This window comes from Struthio camelus, chromosome 22, assembly GCF_040807025.1.
Source record: "Struthio camelus isolate bStrCam1 chromosome 22, bStrCam1.hap1, whole genome shotgun sequence".
Taxonomy (NCBI): domain Eukaryota; kingdom Metazoa; phylum Chordata; class Aves; order Struthioniformes; family Struthionidae; genus Struthio; species Struthio camelus.
This window is the reverse complement of record NC_090963.1, coordinates 2078479-2100059: the sequence shown is the minus strand read 5'-3', so window position 1 is coordinate 2100059 and position 21581 is coordinate 2078479. Positions and strand designations below refer to the sequence as shown.

Below are 21581 nucleotides of genomic sequence, written 5' to 3'. Positions count from 1 at the left end.
AACAGTGCTGCATCCCTTAATGTGCCTGAGTAAACCCTGACAACTTGCTTGCTTAAAGCCATTATCATAATTGGTTACCCATCAAAAGCTTAGTTTTGCCATGTACATACCTGTACTGTAGTCCATGTTACAGTATGTACAGCATTACAAGTACACTGATAAGAATGCTACATGCCAAATCTTGTCTGACTGTCATAGGGAACGTTGGCTCTTTGTATCATGGTAACAGGATTGCCCAATGAGAAAAGTAGCAGGCAAAAAATGCTTTCTGAAAACAGAAAGTAGAATTTCCAGTTTAAACCAAAGCAAAAAAGAACATTCAGATCTCTGATGTGATGCTTTTCACAATGCAGGTTTCCCTTCCGTGCCTGCTTTGTGCTTACTTACTGTTCATTTGTCCATCCAGTTCAATCTTTGAAGGAATAAAGGCTTAAGGATCTTGCTAGAGGTCGGAAAGGGAGGGGCTTAAGATCTTTTCAGTGAAGGATTTTTATTGAATGAAATAGAGATCAAATTAAAGTAATTTAAAAACAAGCCTTATTTTAACATTTGACAGCCGGTTAGGGAAAAATAACCAAATTGTATCAGTGTCTTGCTGGAAGCTGCTGTTTCAGACAGACCTCGTCCCTCCTTAAAAAGTGAGGCAGAAGCACAATGCTGTGAAAAACAAAATTTGAAAGCTGGTGAGTTGGTCAGTCAACATAGTAAGTTCTCACTGCACAGCCAGGATTAAGCATATACATGCCAAGATTGGTGATGACAGTCCAGATTGAAGAGAGTGATTTGATTTCATTCTGTCCTCTAGATTCTTAACTGCAAGTCTCACGTTTTTCATCAAAACAGCTAAAAAGTTTTCTCAGCCTTTCCCTTGCACTGAAACGTCAGCCCTGGGTCTGCCTCTGCATTGCCTCCTTTCCTCTCTGAAGGATGAAGCTGAGGGCTTGTGCAGTGTACATGTTCAAACTCCACTTGATTAAGTCAAGTAGCATTATTAAGCATATACAGAAGTGACCTAGATGCTTAGGGGTGAAAATAGGTATGGTGGGGAGGGGGAGGGAGATGGGGCACAAGGGAGTTTGAGATATGTGTTTTAACAAGCTCTTGTTCTGGATGGAATGTACACTCAGTAACACATAAACAACTTACATTCTGATTTGCATTTTCAACAGCTCTAATACTTACTACTGTCACATATTTGAAGGACAACTGTGACTGACGTGGTAGGGGTGCTTTGGCAAAGAGCTCCTTAAAGTCTTTCAGACCTGAGCAGTCCAAGGCAGTAGGCTGGGAACAGCAGACAGCTGGTTCCTTTGCCTTGTTGTGCATTACCCCAGTAATGACAAGTGCTGGTCACTCTGGGAGTGTGGGCAGCGAGTACTAACTTCCTGTGCAGGTATTCTCTCTTAGCCTTTCTTACTGAAGAACCAACTGGGATGCCAAGATGTATCTGGGACAGCTGGCGTGTTTTGCGCAGGTGTATTAGCGATCTGTGAGAGTTCCATTTCCTCTGAAATAGAACGTTCATGCCGTAGTCCATGGCAGTGGGAGGAGCAGTGAGGTCAGACTCCGCTGAGCCTTTTAAATGCAACAATAACACGGGCAGGGACTCTTAAATGAATGGAAGGATGAAAAATGTCCATTTTTGTGCCATTGGTGTGAGGACTTTGGCCTCCCTGTAATTACTCCACACTTACTTACTTTGGTGTGAAACATAGGGGGAATCAGGATTTGAGGCTGCCACTTTAAATGCTACTTCTAAATGTTGGAAGCTGTATTAAACGGCCCCAGGGAAGCGCTTGGAAAAACAGCCCTTGTTTCAGAATGCAAGTTTCCTGCAGGGCTGACCCAGCAGACTGATATAGTTGGATTCTCAGAAAGAACATGCCTTGTTTCAGGGGGAAGTAGAGCATTGTGCAGTGAAGTGACTACTGCTAGCTCTGCTAGACTGTTGACTCTGCTTCTCTAGCTTTTTCATTTTGTAGAGGACTGCGGTTTATATTAGGTTTTCAGAGGTGTTTCCAGACCCTTTGGTTTCTTGAGCCAATCCCCAAACTAATAACGCTAGGAAAAATGGTCCCTGAAGCAGCCAGATTTTTCCGACATGCGAATCACATTTTGAAATGAAAACAGCTATGCTCAGTTGCAGTAAGGAAGGAGTTCTGTGTATTAGTTTGCTTTAGCACCTCTTGTCGTTTTCATGGAGTTTAGCTTTTATGTTTTGATTTTGAAATGAGCTACATAGGGGAGAGGTCAGACCTAATGTCTCTAACATGACGTCTGTACAGTTTTCACACGGTCCTTAAAATGATTGGAAGGGTGTTATAAAAACCGTTGTGTTGGAGTAGTTTGCAAGCAGCTGAAAAGCTTAATGGAAAAGTCAGCCTTGTGTTCTTGAGTCCATCTTGCTTTTGCAGAGTTATACTCACCAGGATCTAATATCCAAGTCCTTGGTACAAGCTTGGGGAAGGACTTGGACAAGAAGTTAGGTGGAATGTCTGCTCCAAAAAATTTGAGGGGGGGGGGGGGGAGATAAAAGGCTGTGTTGTCCTTTCAAATACCAGATAATCATTTTCTTACATTTCTCACTGAGCCTCCTATTCTGTCATTCGTTTTAATCTCATCTGCTTGCTAACCCCATAAACCCTGACTTAGAACTTGCTCTGCAGCTTTTGGCATTGCTGAGCTTCTGAACCAGCCCTTTTGTCAGTGTGAATGTGTTAATGCTCTTCTCTAACCTTTAGCCATTTTAATTTACTAAACTAAATAAACCTTTGATTCTTATGTTTTCTATATTTATGACCTAATTTTTTTTATCTATTTTTTTCTCTTTTTCTCTCTTTTCTTTCTTCTTCCTTGTCCTATCTTCCCTCCCCTCTCCCCTCTTCCCCTTGTTCCTTTCCTACCGTCTGTCGTCATACATGTCACCTTGGACCTCACGGGAAACATCCACGCTTGCCACATGCACCAAATTTGTTTTTAAACAACCATATTTTCCCCTCCTGGGAACCATTGTCTGGCACCTGCAGCGACCTTGGGAAGTCCATCAACGTCGTCCTCCTTTGTTTCATTGCTTCTTTCTGCAATGACTCTCCTTTTGCTCTGTTAGAAACTTCAAAACAAAATACAGCAAAATTTGCTTTAAAAGGCCAGGCTCCTGCCAAGGCGTGAAAGCAGATAGTTTTGCTTTGGAGGATCGTGTCAGTTCAGGAAAGAAAAAAAACAAAACAAAACAAAACATAAAAACAACAGATCATTTTATTTGAAAGAGTCAATATTTTGTAACAAGAGATGAAAAAGGTTTAAGCCAAGTGTTTTCTCTTTAAAGTTTTTTTGTTACTTAAAATGAATTTGCCCTTTTTTCATGGATGTAAAGAGATTTTTTTGTTTGCTTTGTTTTTCATCATAGGAAGGTACAATATTTAAAGCCTTCTAAAAGGCTAGCCTTTGTTGATTTCTGCGCGCATCTAGTGCTGATCTTCACTGTTTGTTGTGGAAAAGATTTCTAAAGCCCCATCCACAAATCTAAACCCACAGACTAAAAAAAAGAAAGAAAACTTGTCAGATAGAATCCTATTGGTTTCCCCAATTTCTTTGAGGGCTTTTGCGTGTGGATTAAAGCGTAAGGCCATGAGAAGATTTTCCTGATGCAGTGGCCTGAAGAAAAACATCTTGGTAGGAATTACATGGAAGAGTTTTCTTCCTTTCTGCTTTTATGTGGTTGAATCCTTGGAACTTCTTTGGCCCCTCTTGTGTGGTCAAGTATCTCATGGTCCCAGAGATACCAGAGATACCAGAGATCCCAGAGTGCATCTTGGGCGTAATCCAGCCCAGGAGTGTACAAATTTGCAATGGGTGCTTGTCTAACTTCCTATCCGGTTCTGCAGTAGTGTATTGTCACCTTCATAGAAAGATCCCTTTTCTTCCCATTTGAACAGATAAGACTAGGTGGGATCAAGTAACCTGACCATCTAAATGATTATTATTACTGAACCTTAATAATATTCATGGTTAACTGTGCATGTGACACTACAAGATAGGGTTGATCGATGGTGTAAATTGACTCAATATAATGCAGCTTTGTTATCAAGTCTCGTGTATTGCATTTCGTTCCACCAATTTCAGTTGACTTTTTTCCTTCTCGTCTCTATTTAAAAAGGAACTTGTGCCCTTTGTGAATTGTGTGTGTTATGGGAAATCCATTTGGCTTTGTTGCTCCTTTAAGCCTTGCAAAAATGGATGTGTGTCTCCCTCTCTCTCTCTTATTCTCCGTAAGTGGGCCTGAAATTGCAAAGAATGAAATTGAAAACATATTTTAGACACAGCTGTAAAATATCTGTACAAAATCTGACAAATCGTATCAGTGCTCCTGAATGGGATTAAACTTTCTAACAAAATTCTATTAGGGCACAAAACAAAAAACAGAAACCCCTTGCCATTAATCTTGTCTGTCTATATACATTTTATGCTCTGCACATAAGTCTCTGGCTGTGTTCAGTCAGACCATTATAATTTTTGTGATATTCTTTTCTATCTAAATGATAAATGAAAACATTGTGTGGGTGTTGTTGCATACATAAGGATGTGGATTTCTTTCAGAAAAGTGTCTTGCTTCCAAACTGTCCTCTTCAGTCCTTCATATTGTAAAAGATGTATTGCAACGCAGAGGTACATGGAAAACACCAGTGATGTTTGTGATAGCTCTTTAGACAAAAAGCTCAGAGGGATGTGTAAGGCTTTGAAAATTGGTTGTACTGCTTAAAGTATATAGGCCCAAGAGTCGCACTGGAAGATTCTTCACTATGCCAGCATCCTTTGACAGAAGTGACTGCATAGTTTCAGCAAAAATCGTCATAGCACAAACAAACATCCCTGAGTTCCCAAAGCAGCTTTTAGATTTTTTCCTTTCGGAGCTTATTATTTTGGTTTATAGGCTCACACCCTCAAAACTCATAGCATCTTCACAACTTCAGTTATCGACACCATTATCCTATTGGTTATGAAGTGTTCACAGTTTTCTAGAGCGTAGAAAATAGGTTGGACCTTTTTTTCAGCTTACGCCTTAGTGTTATTGAAATACAGCAAGAATAATCATAATTCTAAAAAGTCATGTGAACTTCTCCCATAGTTGAGTTTAGTGAGTTCATCTGTATACCTGGTTTTGGCTTGTTTTCTGGGTTTTCCCTTAGACATCTCTCTCACAGAACTTTAAGAGTTGAGGTTGAGGTATATCTCATCCGATTCATAATTATTGAAATTAAATATCTTCCCGAAACTATTACTTTACTTTTACTGTTTTCCATGGAGAGAGAGCAGTACCGCCAGAGGCCGTTCTTGCTATTCAAAGAGAGGTGCCTAAGGCAGCAAAGATGAATCACCCTCCAAGATGCTTGCTTTGGTGTGGTGACTAGACAAGGCCCAGAAAATTAATGTAGATGAGATTTGTTTATATGGCTAAAGTACTTGAAATGAATCCCCTGCTCAACTGAATACAGGAACCCAGTCAACATGGAATTTTTTCAAAAAATTCCATGAAAAGAGCTACTGTCCATGTGTTTGTGAAAATAAGGAGTATAACTTGATATTTTCACCAGCAGTTTAGATGGATTATTATATTGTATGTGTCAGATCCTTGATGTCTGATAGTCAAGATTTAACAAGGTGCCAGGCCTCATTCTTGCAGTTACTTTAAAAAAAAAAAAAAAAAAAAAGTTTACAGAAAAACCACCTCTCTTTTCTGTGCTCAGAGATGAGATGCAGATTTAGATCTGGAACCAGAATAGGTTCAGTCACTCAGATTTCTGGCACACACACAACCTTGCAAGCATGTGTTTTACAGGAACAAGTCATACCCACAGGAAGGCTTAGAAAAGCCTTCCCTCTCACATTGGCTCTCTGTGTGATGAACTGCAGAGCTTTGCAGGATCGTGGCCCATGGGATTCCAGCAGCTGTTACCCAATTTGTTTTCAGGCCTATACATTTCATTTCAAAGATGTCTGTTCAAGTGTTATTTTGGCTGCCTTTGTTTTGCAGCAAGGCTTTGTTGGATAACGTTCTGCTGTACCAGAATCAGTTACTTAACACCCTCTAGTTTCTACTAGATAAAATGAAGTTGTGAAGCTTTCCTGACTCTTGAAGCTGGTGGAGTGGAGTGAGCAGCCAGTGGCACTAGGTGTGTGCATTGTGGTAGTATAGAGGAAGAGCAACTGTGGCAAATGTCAGACTGCATGGATCAGCCGTTCAAATTTACGGTCTGGTTTACTCCTCAAGAGAGGATCTCTGTATGACTTGCTCTTTGCTGGCGCTTCTTCCTCTCTGTATGCTTGCATGCCCCTTTTCATCCTTGCCAAGGGAAGCAGTCATAGGAAAATTACAGAACCTGAAGCTAGGAGCAGACCACAGAAGCCCGTGCAATATTGGTGATGATCTAAAAGAAGGCCGGTAGGGTTTCTGGAAAATATCTGTTGCCTTCTTGCCTTGGAAGGAGTGTTCAATAGACTGCTGTGCATTTCTGTTGTCAGTAGCTGAGCGTAAAGCAAGCATAAATTCTGTAAGGAGTTCAAGCCTAATTCTGTGTGGAAACAGAAGCTATTGTCACATGGAATCAATGGTTGCTTGCATCTTGCTTTTCTCCACTAGAGATTGTGCAAGGTGTTGGAGAGAATGAGATCTTTAAAATCTGGCACTTCCTGTTTGAAGGATACTTCAAGCATTTGCAAATTAAAGCTGTTAGAACCCACAAATGGGTTTTCTCTTGGCTTTTTACTTTCTTGCTCTTCTGATGCACCAAATGAATTTGTATGTATTTTGTGTGTTCCTCTCCTTTCTCCCAAACATTGTAGGACCTTTGAAAAGCCTGGAATCTCATCTGCTTCTGTCCATCTCTCTTCCATCTCTCTGTCTGCCTGTGCCTAAGCATTCTCTAGCCAAGACCCCACTGGGAAGACAGATCTGAGTGTCCCTGCCCTCTCTAACAGGGCAGATGTCTACAGAGTTGCAAGAAGCGCAGTCTGATCATTGTACTGTACATTTTAAGATAAAGGTGTTTAGAAAGGTCTTTCTTGCAGGAAGCTCATGTTCCATTGACAAGTCATTTATAGTTAATAAATTCTTTACTTCTTTAGAATTAAGGACCCAAAGCGTTTTTTAATATTTTGTGTTCCCTTATTTGACCTATAGACGTATTGTTCCTCTTAGTTCTAAGAACAGCAAAACAGCATATTACTTTGGGTCTCTAGCTTGCAAATAATTACTCTTTACCATGCACATTAGGGTGTATTCCACATTTTTGGACACGTCTTCATCACTCAAAATCAGTGGAAAGATCCTCATGAGGTTGCATGGGGTCTGGACCAGGTCAGAAAGTTCCACCATCCATTTTTATGGTAATACTCATCTGTGAGTTACATGGGAGCCCCCCTAGTGCAGCATGAGAAGTGGTTTATGCCATTGCAGCCTCAACATAAAATATAGGATCCTGAGACAGAACAGAAAGATAGCAAAGCAGATCTTTGACCGGTGTGAACTGTTGTTTACAGTGGTTTCAGCAGAATTCTGAAAGTTAGAATGGTTGAGGCTTTGTTGTTTCATGGCTGCTCAGGGTTGCACAGAACATCAGTGACAAGAGTCGAGAACTGACCCTAGCTCTGAATGTCTGTGTCCAGTGTGTTAATCACAGGACCATCTTTGCTCAGTTATTTCTGGTCTTTTCTAACCTTTCATGTGAGGAAAGTCTTGCAGGTGTATCTGATAGTGAATCTGTGGTGTGGACAAGTTCCATAAAACATGGGTACCTGCAACAGCTTTCAGATCATCTGAGTGTGGACCTTTAAGATTTTGCTCATGTTACGTTCTTAAGTGTTTTTAGTGCCTCGCAAGAAGCTGATGAAAGTCAGGTTAAAGCAAAACTTATCTAGACTGCAGGTCAAATAATGAAGTCATCACTTTGAGTACAGGCCTGGCGGTTCCTCCACTGCACCCATTAGCAAAATCAGTTGTTTTGTGACACCTGATGCTTGCTAAGTGTTTCTGCGGGCTAGAGAGTCTGCTGTCCCGATAGATCCTAGTGTTTGGCAAGGACTATCAGAGAACTAATATTGTACTTCTCAAGCCTAAAGAAAGAGTGATAAAAATGCCTGTGGACATGCATACACAAATGTAAGAGAACTTGCCATTGTCATTTTAAATGTAATGGTTGTTACTTTCTTGGGGCAGGAACCATGTTTTTCTTCCTTTTTTGCAGTGCCTCGTACTTGGGCCATTCTGTTACTTAGGTCTCCCCGTTTAGGATTAGTATAAGGCAGCCTTTTCTGCAGTAGTGGTAAATAATCTGCATAGCATTCCTGTTTAGAAAGTAAACCAGATCTCTGTTCAAGCAAATTTGACAGAGAAAAAAGTAATGTTCTGCTCCTAGTCTGGAATTTCATATGCTTATAAAGCTTGAAGGAGTGATTATGTTTGTTGAGTTTATTCTGGATAAATTTAAAGACTTGTCAGCATCCATTCCTGTTTGAACTAATGCAAAGCCCTTAAGATAAAATCTACCACCATCTTGACTGAACGTTTTCCAATTAACAGAACCTTATTTCAGTGCTTAAATACCTTCACTGTTAAAATTTCACACATTATTTCTAAACTCATTTAGCTTCTGTTTCCAGCTTTTGAATCTTGTTGTATATTTTCTGAAATAAAGTGCCTTTTATTATGCGTACTATTCTGTTGCCTATAGGTATTCATAGGGCTAGACTGACTTGATTCATCCCTGCACATTTCTTTTGTTAAGTTAAGTAGATTGAGTTTCTTGAGTCTGGTTTTTCTATTCTTTAATCAAGATTGTAATATTTCCTTGCTCATTTCATCTTATTGTTCATTATCTTTCTTGAACAGCAAATATTGTCGTTCGTATTCCCCCAGCTTTCCCACGTTAGTCATACTGATGCCAAAGAGAGGGGTGCCCTTTCTTTTCCAGCTCCTTCTGTCCTATTTACACATCTGTTTGGTATTGCCAGGAGTAAGACGATAACAGGCTGGCCCAGGTTCTCCTGGGAACGCCTGAACCCTTTAATCTCCAGCAGCACAGCCGACAGCGACTACTATTCGGAAAAGGAGTCAGTTATTCATTCCTTACTCTTCATGTAAAGCAGCTTGCCCAAGTCCAGTGCCACGTGTGAACACTAAACTGCTTGAGAACAGCCCCTGCTGCTCTGCCTGCTGAGGAATCGGAGCCTTCGGTTGTGCCCCACCTGCAGAGGCTGTCATTGCACTACCTTGGGGTTGCCGTTCTTGCGGGGTCACGTACAGTGGTCCAGAGACAAGATGTAGGCAAGGCATAAGGTTATCGACATGATTTATGCCACAGAAAATTCCTAAGGAGCTTAGAGCTAATAATGACAAGTCTTACAAAAGCAGGTAGGTAGGGAGAGAAAGCAAAGAGTAGGAGTCACAAAATGGAACATTCTCCAAAAGATGTCTTCTAGCACATGGGAAAATTACCTCTGTCCCAGAACAACGTCTTTAGTTTCTCCCTAGCTATCATGACTGGGGTGAGGTCTATTTTAGAGGCACAATAGAAAAGCATAATTCTGTGCCCCACGATGCTTTTCTTTGGGCATCATTACTAGCCTGACACAGAGCTCGTTCCCAGAAAGAAGCTGTAGATGAGAAGTTTGACACATGTCTCATTTCTCCTCCAGGAACTGATGTGAAAAAGAGTGTGTTAGCTATTGAATAATCTGTGCAGGAATCCTGGATACGTTAGACGGGATCAAATATATGACCTCCTCAATCCCTGCATGCATCAAGGGTGATGAATTTTATTTTAATTATGTAGCTTGATGCAAGGTGCTGGCAGGGACTGGTTTCTCTCTGGCAGAAACATTCTGCTGAGCATTTAATGGACTTGTGATGTAAGCATCAGTCTGATACCTCAGAGTGGCTTGTAGACAGAGTCAAACACAAAAAGAAACTTCTCTGTGGAAGTCTGGATTCCTCAATACATATCAGGGTCACAAAATGGAACAAGGCTTATCTACCACAATGCTGAGGGTGTTCTTCAGTAATTCTTAAGTAATAAAATGCATGGCATGGGGAATAGCCCTCTTTCTCTGAGCCCTGGAAATAATCTCTCTGCAGCCAAAGTGAACGTATATCGAACTAAAGATTGAGGGAGAGGAGTGCTTTGATGGGCTTGTTACGCATACAAGAGATTTCAAGTGTTTGGGGTTTGTGACATCCAGCAGTAAAAAAGGTAGTAGAAATGAACAGAATTACATCTTAATTTAAAAAAGCGGGGAGGGGACCTCCAAGGACAAAGGCAAACATACTGATCCTCTTCAGCAACCCAAGTAAACATCAGTAACCAGCTCTGTCAGCTGCACAGGCCTTTGCTGAGTGCCCAGCCCAGTAGCGAGAAGCAGATTAGATGACAGTTGAGACTAACAAGCTGCTTTTGAGTGGTTTGGTACAGCTAATAGATGCTGAACTGTATGATCCAACAGCTAAATGCTGTGCCTGCAGATCAGCAGCTTGGGAGGAAGCATTCTGAACAAACCAAAGGGAATAAAAGGTAGTTTGTGTTCAGGGCATGACAGTAAGAGAGCTGGGAAGCCCCAGCTGGCAGCATTTGATGCTGTGCATGTTGGTTTTTGTGACCATCAAAGCCTTTGACGTGATGAACTGATACATTCATCCACACCCTGCTTCTAAGAAAGCATGCAGCATTTTGCAATCAGGAGCACTTTCCCCAAGTTTATGGGCAACCGCATATATTTTCTAGGTCTTCAACACCTCCTCTTATCTGCTGTCCTTCTGTTTCTCTACTGGAAGAGGCAGGGTAGTTTTTTTCCATTCCATAGCTGCAAAAACGTGTTGGAGGTTGTTGTGGTGGAGCAGGCAGCTACTGCGGCCAGGACAGTGTCAACAGAGTGACAGTCTGCTCATCTTTCCAATCCACCTCCTCGGGAGACTCTTTGGATTAGGTTGTCTGTATCTAAGCCACAACGCTCCCAGCTTCCTAGAATGTTAACTGATCGGTTCAGAGATCTCTGAATTAGATGTGAGAAGCTTTCCTCTTTTCAGTCTTGTTTCTCTGATTTAGTTCTGGATAGCTGAGCCTTATATGAGGAGGAAGAAGGAGTTTTCGTCCTTCCTTCTTCTGTTCCCCAGATGCTGAACCATAATCCAATTTCTGTTCGTTTGTGCTGTCGTCTCCTATCAGAGGAGGAAGTAATAATGAAGTAAGAATACACAGCAAGAAGTCAAATGAACAGTAAAAGCCACTTGCCCCTGCTGTGGAGAAAAACAGAGCCCGAGACCTTGTCTCTGAGAGGGTCGAAGACGCCAGACTACACCATCCTGCTATTTAAAAGCTGCCTGTGATGTCTGCAACAGATAATAGTATCTGTAAGATTCAAGTCTTATTTGGTTGTGACATTTGGTATGGGGTTTTAGATTTTTGTCTCAGTGACTGTTCCCCCTTTAGACACGTATCAGAATATCACTGAGCAAATGAGGGTACAGGCAGGTTGCAGACTACAAATGATTCATGGGATATGAAGAGTTTCTTTCAGCAGGAGGATGGTCAAGTCTTGCTAGCCTAACGTGGAATTAAGTTGTCAGAGGAAGCTGTAACTAATCAGTAGAATGGGCAGTTTTGGAGCTGCCTGATTCTTGAGATCATCTTACCCTAGTAGGGTTTCATGCCCTGATTCCAGAGGGCTTGCTCTAGACTGCCAGATGTTCCTTGACTATTGTAAATTTGGTTTGTATTACCTATGTACCGCTTTTTTTTTTTTTCCAAATTTCAAAATCATCCAAGTTTGTGGGTTTCAGATAGCAGCAAGAAGTTCAGTCAAACCGTATACTAGAACCTATGTGAACTTACATCTCTTGCCTGCGCGTTGGATTTCTCTGCTTATTGCCTGGCTGCTGCCTTAAAAAACCACTTGAGTTTTTGTTTGTACAAATCTTATGCTCGTGGCTGACCTGCGGAGGTGCCTGCTAGCACTGCTCCCTCCAACGTGCCTCCTTCGAGGGAGTAGGTGGGAGGGGAGGTGGTTGATGAAATGTGGGGCTTAGCACATCTCTCTCCTTTGAGAACTAGTAGTTCTCATTTCCAGGATAACCCGCACCACTATCTTGTTTCAAAACATCCCTTTGCAGAAGTTAGCAGACCTCCCCAGTTCTGTGGTGTTTAGAGCAAGGCCCGGGGAGAAGGAACCGTTTAGAAAATCTGGCTCCTCATGTGGTTTCCTGAACTGAGAGTCCCAGTTTTACTGCATGCCTCACTCACATCTCTCAGTCCTGTGAGATGGCAGTCCATCTATACTAAGGGCTGCGCTTTGGTCTCTTTTGTGCTGGTGGAAGGTGACCTCAGGGGGTAGGACTCATGAGGTACTGTGCATATGAGCATTTGCTTGGGAGCAGGAATACACTGGGAAACTGGGAGCTCCTTTGCAAGAGCCCTGCTATGAATAAAGTCCGTTGAGCCAATCAGCTAGTTGAGTTGGGTTCATTTTCTGCACGTAAGGCAGAATTCAGCACTTAGGCCCTGCAAACGTTTCCCTGTGTTTGGCGTCCCAGCAGGGCAAGCCTTCCTGCAGAGTCCAGGCTTCATTTCTAGACACGACGCTTGTCCTTGCGCCCCGCTGGCCGTGCCAGAGTCACTCTGTAGACCCTTCTCCCTTGGGAGGGGAAGGAGAAGTGGTGGAGGGGAACAGGAGCCCTTTACAGTTTCAGTTGGGTATGCTTCGGCAGAAACATTTTCTATAGTTTGCTTTCCAGGCTGTAGCCCAGTAGAGATGTGAGAAGTCCCACTGAATCTATCTTTTCAGGCAAATTGTATTATGTGACTCTAGGATAAAGTACCTGGTTGTAACACAAGGCTGCTAGCGAGAAAGCATGATTCATGTAAATTTCCATGTTTACCCACCTAAGCATAGCCAGAGTTGAGTCATAGTCAGCCACAGTTCACCTTCTTTTAACTATAATGCCTTCTTTTCTTCTCTTTTGGTCTCTAAAGCCAGCACTAGCCCCACATCAGGCCTTGGGACTGCTGCCATCGTAGGCATCCTCATTGTCATCTTTGTGCTGCTCCTGGTGGCTGTGGATGTCACCTGCTACTTCCTGAACAAGTGTGGCTTGCTGATGTGCATTGCTGTCAACTTATGTGGGAAATCTGGCCCAGGAGCCAAGGGCAAAGACATGGAGGAGGGCAAAGCCGCCTTCTCGTGAGTACTGTCATTGCTTCCTTCCTCTCGGTCCTTCTGTGTCCCTTCAGCCTGGAGTGGTCCCATGGTACCCTTTTGCCACTCCTAATCCAGAAGAGGTTGAACCTGCGGTCCATCCTTCTCCTGGAAACTTACCCTCCTAAAGGCATCTCTCCAACTCTTGGCAGGGGAGGGGGGAAGGGACGGGGGAGAAGAACTGTATTTCAGAGAGTTCTGGTTGCCCCATCTCTGAAAAGAGAGTAGTGAAAAGGTTTGGGGCTACTCTGGTTCTGCTTTATATTTCCGGGCAGGGGTTTCTTCAGGTGTTTCTTTGTTTCTATCCCATTCCTATTAGAGGCCAGCAAATGGCTGACCCACATGCTGGATGCTGCAGTGCTCTTTTGGGCTGTAGGTAACGTATTGGAAGGGGGAGTGACAAAAAGAACTAAGCTGTTGTTCAGGCCAACCTGTTTCTGTCGAAGTTACCGTCTATTTGGAGCATGGCTTAGCTGGAGGATACCTAGTATGAACGGGAACCAATCTCCATGCAATTCCCTTGTTACAGGAAAGATGAGTCCAAGGAGCCTATTGTAGAGGTGCGGACTGAAGAGGAGCGGACCCCCAACCATGATGGAGGAAAACATACAGAGCCCAATGAGACCACACCACTAACGGAGCCAGAGTATGTTGATATTAGCCTATCATAGCACAAGGTTAATACAGCGTCCTCAGTTGCTTTAGTCCCTGATCTCTCACGTACATAATTGAGGGTAGGAAGAGAGGAGAAAAGGTAAAATCTCCACACCCAATTTCTGACATAGCAGTGAGAAAATCCCTCCTGTCGTCCCGCAAATTCAGTGACTCTTCTATTTCCAGCATTGGAAGGGAAAGAAGGAGAATGAAGGAGTGCTGCTTGGAAGGCCTCTGCCAGTTCTGTCCAGAGTGTAGATCAGTCACCCATCCTGGTTCGTTGAAAGGAGTTGAGAGCAAAAGCAGCCCCAAGCTGAAACTGACTCCTGGCCGAGCTCTTCTCTGGTGTGCCGGATGAGCGTGCGAACACCCCGTTGTGACAGCAGCTATCTGCGCTGATAGCAGCGGGGTAGCTACGCTCTGGATGCAGAGGGAGGCATGGCAAGTCTGGTTACTGAGAGGATTGAGAGCTATGTACAGGTTTTGTTTATGTCAGAGAACTTGTTCAGAGCTTGTGTCTGTGTATCTATGCTAGCTGGGATTGGCAACGTTTAAGTATTGCCCTGCGTCCACATTAAGCCCTTTTCTAACCTGTTACAGTTCTAATACCCTCTGGGTGCCTCTTCTGCAGCTTCCGAGGTAATGATGGGAAGAGCTGTTGAAATGCTGTGGGGTAGCAGCTGACAGAGAAGTTGAGCCATTTCTGTGTGTTCACATCATCTCTGGCACAAAGCTGCCTCCAGACGACCTGCATTATCTTGAGCTGGTTATGACATGAACTGGAAAAGAGCTCACACTAATCAGTATGTAGATTGTTGGAATCATTCTGTCATGTGGAAGCAAAGGTGCATTACAAAGCTTCCAAAGGGGCTGACAACATTAGTTCTTTTGTAAGTTGAACCTTTCACCACAGGTTTAACTTTCAATTCTTGAAGAAGACGTTATTGGTTTAAGGGATTGATATTTGGTTCAGGTTTGGAGTTGATGGCACAAGTTGGGGTCCTTTCTTCCTTCAGCGGAGTCATCACAGTGGTGAGGTGGTTAGACACAGCAGTAGGACTCGCTAGTAAAACAACTCTGCTGGAAGGCTCTGTGAGGTGAGAGGAGAGAGGAAGCCATGTCCGCAAGCAGCACTGAAATGCAGATGTGCAGCACTGTGGAATATTTGGATTTATATGCTCAAATTTTTCTTGGGTTGCCTTCTCAGAGTTTCAATTCAATTCTCCTCCTCTATGGAGGTTTTCCCTCATTTAATAAGCCTGAGATGGTGTTCTCAGTCACACTGGTTTCTCACTCAACCATTTCCTTTATAGCCTCGCATTCCCATGCTTGTTAAGGCAGCCAGTGCTATATCATGGCTGCTAAAGCATGGTTACACTGTCCTGTTACTGATTGTTCTAAAGTAACCCCTGTTCCAGCTAGAACAACAGACAGATATGAATCTGCTCAGAAAGGTAGAAAACATCACCTCAAAGCTGCATGTGTGTACATATAAATATATATATATATATTTATATAACGTGTGTGTCTGAGAAAGAGTTACATACTGTGTGGCTTGGTGAAGGCCTTAGACCTGCAGGTGGAAGGCAGGGGCAAGACAAGGGACTGGCTTCAGGGTCCTACATTTGGAGGACCTTGTTCTGTGGTGAGACATGGCACAGGGCTACGAGCCTGAGGAAAGAGGAGAAAGGTTCATTGTGAGGTTAGGTGGAAGAGACCGAGGAGGGAAGTTGGACTAAAAGAGAAGAGTCCTTTTACAAGTTGCCAGTTGGTGTTAAGTTTGGCCAAGACTTCCACCAAAATCTGTTTGAACAAGCCATTCCTGTAGGATGTGTCCTCTCTGCTCTTCCTACTCTTCCAGGTTGCTCTTTGATCTCCTCAGCCAGCACCTGTTACCCATTGCACATTTGACTTCTGAAGGATTTCTCCTCCCTTTCCTCCATGTTCTCTGTGTGCTGTAACCACGCGCCATGCTGCTGCTGCTGTGCCACCCACCTGCCTTCTTGCACTTATGTTCTGTTCCCCTTTCCCCTGCTGTCGTTTATGGGCTTCATTGTCTCTATTTCTCTTCTACTCCTGTCCTCTTCACAGGCACCCTGCTGATACTGCAGCTACCGTTGAGGACATGCTGCCTTCTGTAACCACGGGCACCACTAACTCTGACACTGTCACTGAAACCTTTGCCACTGCTCAGAACAGCCCCACCAGCGAGACCACTACACTGACCTCCAGTATTGCCCTGCCAACCACAGCCATTCCTGACTCAAACTCCATGTCGCCTAGCCAGCCCACTCCAGCCAAAGGGGCAGCTGCCTCAGTCTCTTCGCCACCACCTTCCTCCACCCCCAAGGTGGCTCCCCTTGTTGATCTCAGTGATACCCCAAGCTCTACTCCAACTACTAATAATTTGTCTTCAAGTGTCCTGGCCAACCAAGGTGCAGTGCTCAGCCCCAGTGCTGTTGCTAACGTGGCCGAGACCTCCAAAGTGGCACCTGGTAACAAGTCAGCTGCCCCAACCCCTGCCAACCTCGCTAGCCCTCCACCTCCATCAGAGCCCAAGCAGGAGGTCTCAAGCACCAAGAGCCCCGAAAAGGAAGCTGTGCAGCCCAGTACAGTGAAGAGCCCGACAGAGACAACCAAGAACCCAAGCAATCTGAAGAGCGAGGCTGCTTCAGGCAGCACAATCCCCTCCCAGAATGAGGACTTTAAAATGGACGAAGGGACCTTCAAGACACCAGACATTGATCTTGCAAAGGATGTTTTTGCAGCTCTTGGCACTACTACTCCTGCCAGTGTGACTAGCGGGCAAGCTCATGAGCTCGCGTCTTCCACTGCAGACAGCTCTGTACCTGCTGCACCTGCAAAGACCGAGTATGGCTGCCTTTAATCTTCTGTTGGTTGTGTGCTGTGTCTCTTGTGCACTAGTGCTTGTGCTGTGTTCTTGTTGGTTGTGCTCTTAACTAATCTCATTGTTTCCTTAGCACACTAACTCACCTGTGAACCTACTAGGAAGTGCTTGGCTTTAAAAGACCGGGAGGAATAGCAGAAATAGGTGTGTCAGGGCAGCAGAGAAAAAGCAATCCCAGGCATTTATCATTAATGTGTTATTCTTTAGATTTCTCTCTAGCTTTGTCCAATCCGAGATTCCTCTTTTATGAGAGATCAGAAACAGTTCAGTTTGGTGCAGAGAAAGTGCTGTTCTCAGAGGCACTGAGTTCCTGCAGTTCACTGAGCACGGTCACCCAAATTCAGTTTCCGAACATAACCGTTGGAGCTATTCAGTATTTACTTCACTGTAAGGCATGGCAGAAGCTAGTCCCATGTGAAACAGAAGCACAGTACCTCCCTGGATTTGTCCCTAAACTAGCAAAAGGGTAAGGCAATGTGATCCTGTCAGAGAGGGGGAGGAGGCAGCATCATAGTTGGGTAAGGATCACTTGGTAGTCAGTTATTCTGGTGTAGCAGGAATGAGTCTCCATCCACTGTGCTAGGTCTCCTTTTTACACAGCTGATAAATTTGGAGAGTGTCAGCATGCTGCTAGGCAGGACAACTCTAGAGGTCCTTTGAAGCCATATGCCATCTAGACAGGTTGCGTTTTCCTTAGCTGTGACCAGTCTGCGCCTTGTGTTTGGCAGGAGATACTGTCACTAGAGAATAAAAGCAGCATTAACTCATCATCCAGGTAACTGAGGGGGTGGGGGTAATCCAGCTGTTATGCAGATGTTGAACGAGAATGCTCTGGATGTGTCAGTTTGGACAGCAGTCGATGACAGCTATGAAAGCAAAAGCTTGGAAAATGCTGACTGAAAATGCATAGAGCGCTCTTCATGTACTGAAGTTCTCCATTCCTTCTGGCTTCCTATTTGGATGCCATGTTTTGACAGAGGCAGGATCACATGGAAGGAGGAGCTCTTCTCTCCTGCCTGAACAGGGACTGTGCTTTAACAAAGGAAAGACTCCCGAAAGAGCAGCTCAGACTTGTTGTGGGAGCAGCTCCCAAAAACACAAGGCTGAGTCTGCACTGCATCTTCAGCAAAGGGTTCTGAGTGCTGTATCAGCTAGTTTGCTGCTGACAATCTAACTAGCTCTTCTAAAGCTAGGCTTAAAGCTCACTCAGATATATCTCAGTTAAGCTGCAGCAACCACAGTGGAGATATATCCTATCACCACTCTGATTAGAACTTGTTCCATCCTCAGTTTTCCAGGACAATTACCTCATGCTGGAAGCTTTATATTTAATCCAAAATAAAGCATGAGCCTTGATTCTCTGGACTGACATTGCCATTACCACGGTATTAGCACCCACAGAAGAGAAGTCAGTCAGACACTGTAGAATGAGGAGCCAGGCTCTCCTTTTCAAATCTGAGTGAAAACCCATGCTATTTCACTGCATTATTCAGGCGCCTTTTCATCTTGTGGCTCTGGTCTCCCTACTTCCCTTCTGTGTTCCTGTCTTTCCTTAAGTCATGAGACATTGTTGCCAAAGGACTACTCCACAGCACTAACTTCTGCCCCAGAAAACTATGGCGCATCTGACTCTCTCCAGAAAGCCCAGGCAGCACAGCAGATTCATTTGGGTTGGCAGGCACTATGCAGCCATGATGAGCACAGCTGAGCAGCTCGCTAGCAGAGAAATCCATGCCTGCTTATGTTCACAGCAGCTAAAAGACAGTGCCTTGTTGTGCAAAGAGACTAATAGAATGTCTAATAGAGGATTGTGGTCTGGTATTGAACTGCTGAAGGAAGGTAGGAAATGATTTGTCCATAGTGAGAAGTGTTTGAACTGAATGATTAGAGCTTCCTGTGCACCATGTAACATGAAGTCTTGGGGTGGTGAAATGCAGAGCTGCACTGTGAAAATACCTCAGAAAGGACAGCTGTAGCCACAAGAGCGTTTTATTGTTAAGCCATCCCTCGCCTGTTCCTCCGCATACATCAATAACAACTGCCAAGCTGGTGCCCCAGTGAACAAAGCAAAAGTAGTGAAACAAAGTCCCAGAAACCTCTGTGCTAGCTAGACCCTCAACTGGACGTAACCAGGATACTAAGAATGCATGAGTAGTGTCTGAGACCAATAGGTTGCTTCCATCTCTGGTTAGATCATTTTTCACCCTGCCAGCTCATTCTCAGATGATCTTAGCAGCCTCCACAGATGGAAACAAAGAATTTGTCCTTTCTTTCACCAGCCCTGAACCAGTAGTTTTCAGTGGGAATAGAGAGAGAGAAAGGGAGGAAAAACAAAGGCAGTTACTTGACTGCTGAGATTTATCTTCATGGTAGGTTTAAATAGAAGAGCTTAAGCACAAGAAATGAGAGCTTAATGGGAAATAGGAAACAATGAGTCCCCCCTTCCTTTTCCCAAAATACTTATTTGGACCTGAGCCTAAAAACACCTGTGTCTTGACTCAACTAGACTTTGGGCCAGACCACTCATTTCCACTAAAGTCAGCGTGAAGCAATGCAGAAAGATGAGAGCACTCAGCAGCTACTGCATGGGTGTCAGTGAGAGAGCAGAGCTGCCTATTACTTGATTTGGCACACAATGAAGTGCACTCATTCCACCTTGGCAGAAGAGCTTCCAGCAGTCTTTCTAGTTGGTGCAAATTGAAGTAATCTTGTGGCTTCTTTCATTTGGCTTGATGCCATTGTGAATTCCAAGAATTTCAGTACAGCCACCTTTTACCTGTGCTGCACGTTTGCTTCCCTTGGTGCGAATCAGTATTTCGACTGCAGGCTCAGATTGACCTCCCCTGCTGGGCAGGGTAAATTAGGACTGCAGTCATTCCATACTGATTTTGTGGTTTATGGGGTGAGGTGGGCACTTCAGGAGAAGGCTTTGTCCGCCTAAAACCAGATCCGCCTTGTGTGGCACTTTGCGTGACTACAAAGGGAGCATAGGACAAATAGGTTTCTCTGATTCTTCAGTAAAGTGCCTAAAGTCAGGCTGATGAGTGAGCTTTAGCCTGTGAAGATGTTGACCTGCCTTAGACCTGTGAAAATATGTTAGAAAAACTGTACTTCTGTTATGTTTCTTTTCCTGTTACATAGTGTGCAATTCTGAGACTGGCTTCCTGTCGGAAAAAAACTACTGCTAAAAAGCCTGTATCTGCAGTCTTTTCTAATTGGGCAGTTGAGTCACATAAATGAGTGGTTGGAAAAATTAAACTCCTGTGTAACTGCGTGTGTTTTCCCTTTTGCTCCTGTGGCGTTTCACACCACAGCATGCTTTTCGCCTCTGCTGCTGTCCAAGACCTCATCCTCTTGCTGTGTTAACTCAGGGCAGAAGGAAAATCAAGAAAGATTTCACTAGACCTCAGCAAAGGTGTTGGGGGGGGAGGGGGATGTTGCATTTGATTTTAATTTTGTTGCATTTATAATTTTGCTCTAGCAAGGAGATACTTCTGAGTGTTGCCAGAATGTACTCTTTCCTTACCACCAATTCATCTCATTTAAAAAGAGATACACCAGTGGATAACCTCGATCTCTAAACTGTGCCATTTTGGTGATTATTCTACAGGAAAGTCCCAGTAGAAGACAAATCCGAAGTGCAAGCATCGGAAACTAAGACACCTCCAGCAGAAGTCAAGACGGTCCCCAATGAAGCCACACAAACAAATGAAAATGAGAGCAAAGCATGATTAGCAACAGATGGAAACAAATGACAGAACAACTTCACCGGAGCATTTAAAACACAAAACACACATCTCATTCCTCTAGTGTCTTTTGCCTTTTTTTAAAAAAACAAACAAAACAGAAAATGCATTAAGGGGGGAGGGGAATCTCTCTTTTTCTTTTTTTTTTTTTTTTAATTTCTAGAAAGGTTCTATTTGTTGTGCACTTGCTTTTAAGGAGTAATACATTTTAAAAACAGGGTTAAACCCACAACCAAATCAGGGCTCAGCTGACCCTGTGTATATTAAAATAAGCAAAACTGCAAATACCAGTTACAGCATGGTTAGGAAGCTCAAAGTCGACTAATCTCAGACAAAAAGAAAGAAAAAAAAGACCCTTTTCTTTCCTTGGTTAGTATAGTAGATATAACCACTTGTACTACTTAGTACAGCTGGTACTTAATGAACAAAGTTCACAATTTATTTTTATACTTTTCAGTGAAGTTTGAAATATGTAAAGCCTCATAAATAAGTTATAATTTCTGTTCACCTTGTATTTGTTCAGTATGCAAAGTGTCTTGTGCTCTTTGTGACTGAATCTTGTTCTCCATGTTAGACATTTGGTGGTTTTGGGGTTTTTTTGGTTTGGTCGCTTTTTTTTTTTTTTTTTTTTTTTTTTAGGAAGAATGCCAAAATTGCAGCTTCGGGGATATATTTCAATTTGCAGTATTCAGACTCTACATTTCTTTAAATTTTATGTTAATTTTTTTGCCAACTTTTGTTCTTTCCAGTGTTTACAATTGACAATTTTTTTTAACTTTTGTTGTGTTTAAATGTATGTGTAAAATAGCTGCCTTTTTTAAGTAAATACGGTCTATAGATACTAGATTAGTAGCATGCTTGCTTTGCAAAGGGAGACATTTTAAAATATGGATGTTTACAGTAGTTGTTTCCCCGTCATCTTTTTTTAATTATGATGATTATTATTATTATTATTATTATTTCTTACTGGAGTAAGAAGAAAAGTAATGCTGTTTTTTTTCTATTTTTCTTTTTTTTTTTTTTTTTTGTGGGTA

General features: G+C 43.1%; 1 protein-coding gene across 4 annotated transcripts in view; it reads left to right on the top strand.

Moving 5' to 3' along the window:
- NCAM1 (neural cell adhesion molecule 1) overlaps window positions 1-21181 on the top strand; it is a 164017-nt gene extending 142836 nt beyond the window's left edge. For 2 of the 4 annotated variants that reach the window (XM_068916598.1, XM_068916599.1), the window contains 4 exons: window positions 13017-13224; window positions 13769-13885; window positions 15985-16764; window positions 20412-21181. In XM_068916598.1, the coding sequence (XP_068772699.1) occupies window positions 13017-13224; window positions 13769-13885; window positions 15985-16764; window positions 20412-20532 (1226 nt within the window). In that variant the 3' untranslated portion in view covers window positions 20533-21181. The remainder of the gene's footprint in view (window positions 1-13016; window positions 13225-13768; window positions 13886-15984; window positions 16765-20411) is intronic. The other 2 variants (XM_068916602.1, XM_068916601.1) reach the window with 1 other exon arrangement.
- Window positions 21182-21581: the final 400 nt, after the last annotated feature.